Source organism: Vombatus ursinus, unplaced genomic scaffold (assembly GCF_900497805.2).
Source record: "Vombatus ursinus unplaced genomic scaffold, bare-nosed wombat genome assembly UNPS02004516.1, whole genome shotgun sequence".
Taxonomy (NCBI): Eukaryota; Metazoa; Chordata; class Mammalia; order Diprotodontia; family Vombatidae; genus Vombatus; species Vombatus ursinus.
The window spans coordinates 1-2,703 of record NW_020944294.1 but is presented as its reverse complement, the minus strand read 5'-3'; the positions used below and the strand labels follow the sequence as shown (position 1 = coordinate 2,703).

The window sequence follows — 2,703 nt, the reverse complement described above, 5'->3', positions numbered from 1 at the left end:
GGGGGCCGGGAGCCCGGGGCTGGGGCTGCAGGGGAGCGGGGGCCCTGAGTGCCGCGCACACTGGGAGGGGGGTACCTGCCCGCTGCAGCGTCTCCTTCCCCATCTCCAGGTACTTCTTCACCCACATCACGCACTCCTCCTCCAGGTAGGCTTTCATTCTCTCCGTGTAGCCCCCGTCCGCCTCCATCTTGCGCTTGGAGTTCACAGCCTGCGGCACCGCCGCCGTCCACGTGGAGGTCTCCGTGTCCAGGGCGATGTAGTCCCGCCCGTCGTAGGCGAATTGGAAAAACCCGCGCTGGAAGGTGAGCTCCGGGGAGACCTCGCAGCCGTACATGCTCTGGATGGTGTGGACCCCTGCCCCGCCCCCGGCCCGGGTCAGCGGCCGGGCTCGGGCTGCTCCCTGCCCCGCCCCCACGCGGTCCTCCAGCTCCGGGACCCCCCCGCCCCCACCCGGTCACGCACCGCCCTCGCTCTGGTTGAAGTAGCCCCGCAGGTTCCGCAGGGCCGCTGGGGAAGCCTGTGCGTTCTGCCTGGCGTTCCGCGTGTTCCGCTCCCAGTAGCCCGGCTCCTCCCGGTCCATCCGCTCCATCCACGCCGCCCGCGGCTCCATCCTCTGACTCTTGCTGTCGCTGTCGAAGCGCACGAACTGCTGATCGTCCACGTAGCCCACGGCGATATACCGCGGCTCCGCGAGCCCCGGGGAGGCCATGACGGCGTCGAAATACCTCAGGGAGTGAGAGCCTGGACGTGGGCACCCGGGCCGGGATCAGGGGTCAGGGCGGTGACCGCGTAGACACGGCCTGTCTGCCGCGAAGGCGGGGTGCGGCCCCTGACCCCGTGCCGACCGGGGGCGCGACCCTTGACCTCAACAACCCCGCGTCTACCCGGGAGTGAGCTTTGACCCCGTCGCGCCCAGGATGTCACCCCGGACTCCTAACCCCCCCCCGTATCCGGCCCCTCCGCCCCCAACACTGATGGCGCGCCGCGCCGGCCCCCGTAATAATTCTCGAGGCTACAGCGCTTTGAGATCAGCAAAACGCCTTCACTGACAACCCAGGCAGGTCCCAGTGCCTCCATCCGGACCCTGCCCCCCTCCCCGCCCCCACCTCTGGTCCGGCTCCCGCGTCTCTCGCACTCCTCACCCCCAGGCCCCCACCTTGGGTTCTCGCCTGCCCCCGGCCTCATCCCCCCGCCCCCCACGATCCTCCGTGAAGCTCTTTAGCGAGCTGCTCCCGGTTCTGTGTCCTTGGCCTTGATTGGGGGGTGGCGCTCTGCTCCTTCTTAACGCCCCCAGGACTGTCGCACCCATTCTCCCTCCCGGCACCTCTGCCTCAGCGCCCCTCGTCCTCACCCCCACCCACCAATCCACTCACCCCCCCCAAATAAGGGACCGACACAAAGACACCCACTCCCCCTCCTGCCGAAGCCCAGCTAAGGGACGACAGGCTACATGTCCCCCAGTCACACACACACACTCTCTCTTCCTCTCCCTCTCTCGACTTCTTCCTTTCACCATCACCCTGACTTCTTCACCTGCCATTAAGGAGCCGGTTCCCCGGAAGCCCACCCTGGGCTGGTGCCGGAGGCGCTTCCTGTAGGAAACCCCATCCCACCCACACGTCCACCCCGCAATGCTGTGTCCAGTCCCCAGGCGGCCGCTTAGGTCTGTTCTCTACTTGCCTGCCCGGGTCTCCGGCAGGGCCAGGCTCCCCAACAAAAAGAGAGAGCGCAGACAGGGCTCCATGGTCCAGAGAGAACAGAGACCGCTCTGAGCTGGGTTTGTTGAGGGGCGAATCCCTAACTTGTGGTTGGCTCCACGGAGGCTCTGCCAGCCAATAGCAAACGAGAGGAAAAGAAACGTCATTGGTGACTGGGCAGAATGAGCCGGCACAGGTTAGGAGACCAAAACTGAAACTGACTCGGAGGAAACCCCCAGCTTTACAGACCTTGGCTCTGTGTCCTTCCCAGAACAGCCTCTGAATCTGTGGAGCGCCTGACTCTCCCTCCCTCCCATCACCACTCCAGGAACACGAGGCTCTTGTGCTCCCAGCTTGAACCAGAGAAAGAAACAGCCCCAGCCCTTAACCCTCCTCTGTTGGCCTTCCAACCCCAGCCCTCCTCAGTGTGACCCTTTCCCCTCCTTAGAAGTGAGGAACACAATGTCCCTACCCAAAATTGAGGGCGTCTGAGGAGTGAAGAAATCTGCAGACTGATTGTTGGAGGGGTGTGCTGCCACCGCCATTTTATTGACTTTCATCCCAGCTGTGTCTCAGCAAGTCTTGCAACCTTCCGAGGCTGTGTAGATAAGCAAGCAAGGGATCCAAGAATAATGACTGAATTAGAGTCCAATAAGTGGAATTTGGAATCAGAGTGGACTTCCTCTCATAGTAAAGGGACAGCTAGGTCTCCAGTGGTTAGAGCTCAGGGCCCGCAGTCAGGAAGACCTTAGTTGTAATCCAGGCCTCAGATATTTACTAGCTGTGTGACCCTGGGCAAGTCACTTGACCCTGTTTGCTCAATTTCTTCATCTGAAAAATGAGCTGGAGAAGGTAATGGCAAACCCCTCCAATTTCTTTGATAAGAAAACCCCAAATGAGATCAAAAAGAGTCAGGCCCAACTCAATAACACTAAAAGGAAAGAGCTTAATAAAATGGGAAGGAGTACTATTTCAGCCCAAGGTTGGTTCTGAACTGCCTGAAATA

General features: G+C 61.4%; 1 protein-coding gene across 1 annotated transcript; it reads right to left on the bottom strand.

Annotated features, from left to right (window-relative positions):
- Positions 1-6: 6 nt before the first annotated feature.
- On the bottom strand, positions 7-761 carry LOC114024108 (H-2 class I histocompatibility antigen, Q10 alpha chain-like; the record flags this gene model as incomplete). Its single annotated transcript, XM_027836984.1, has 2 exons — positions 463-761; positions 7-354 (listed from the first exon to the last, which is right to left on the bottom strand). Coding segments are annotated over exons 1-2 (595 nt in total), but the record flags the coding sequence as incomplete, so codon positions are not given.
- Positions 762-2,703: the final 1,942 nt, after the last annotated feature.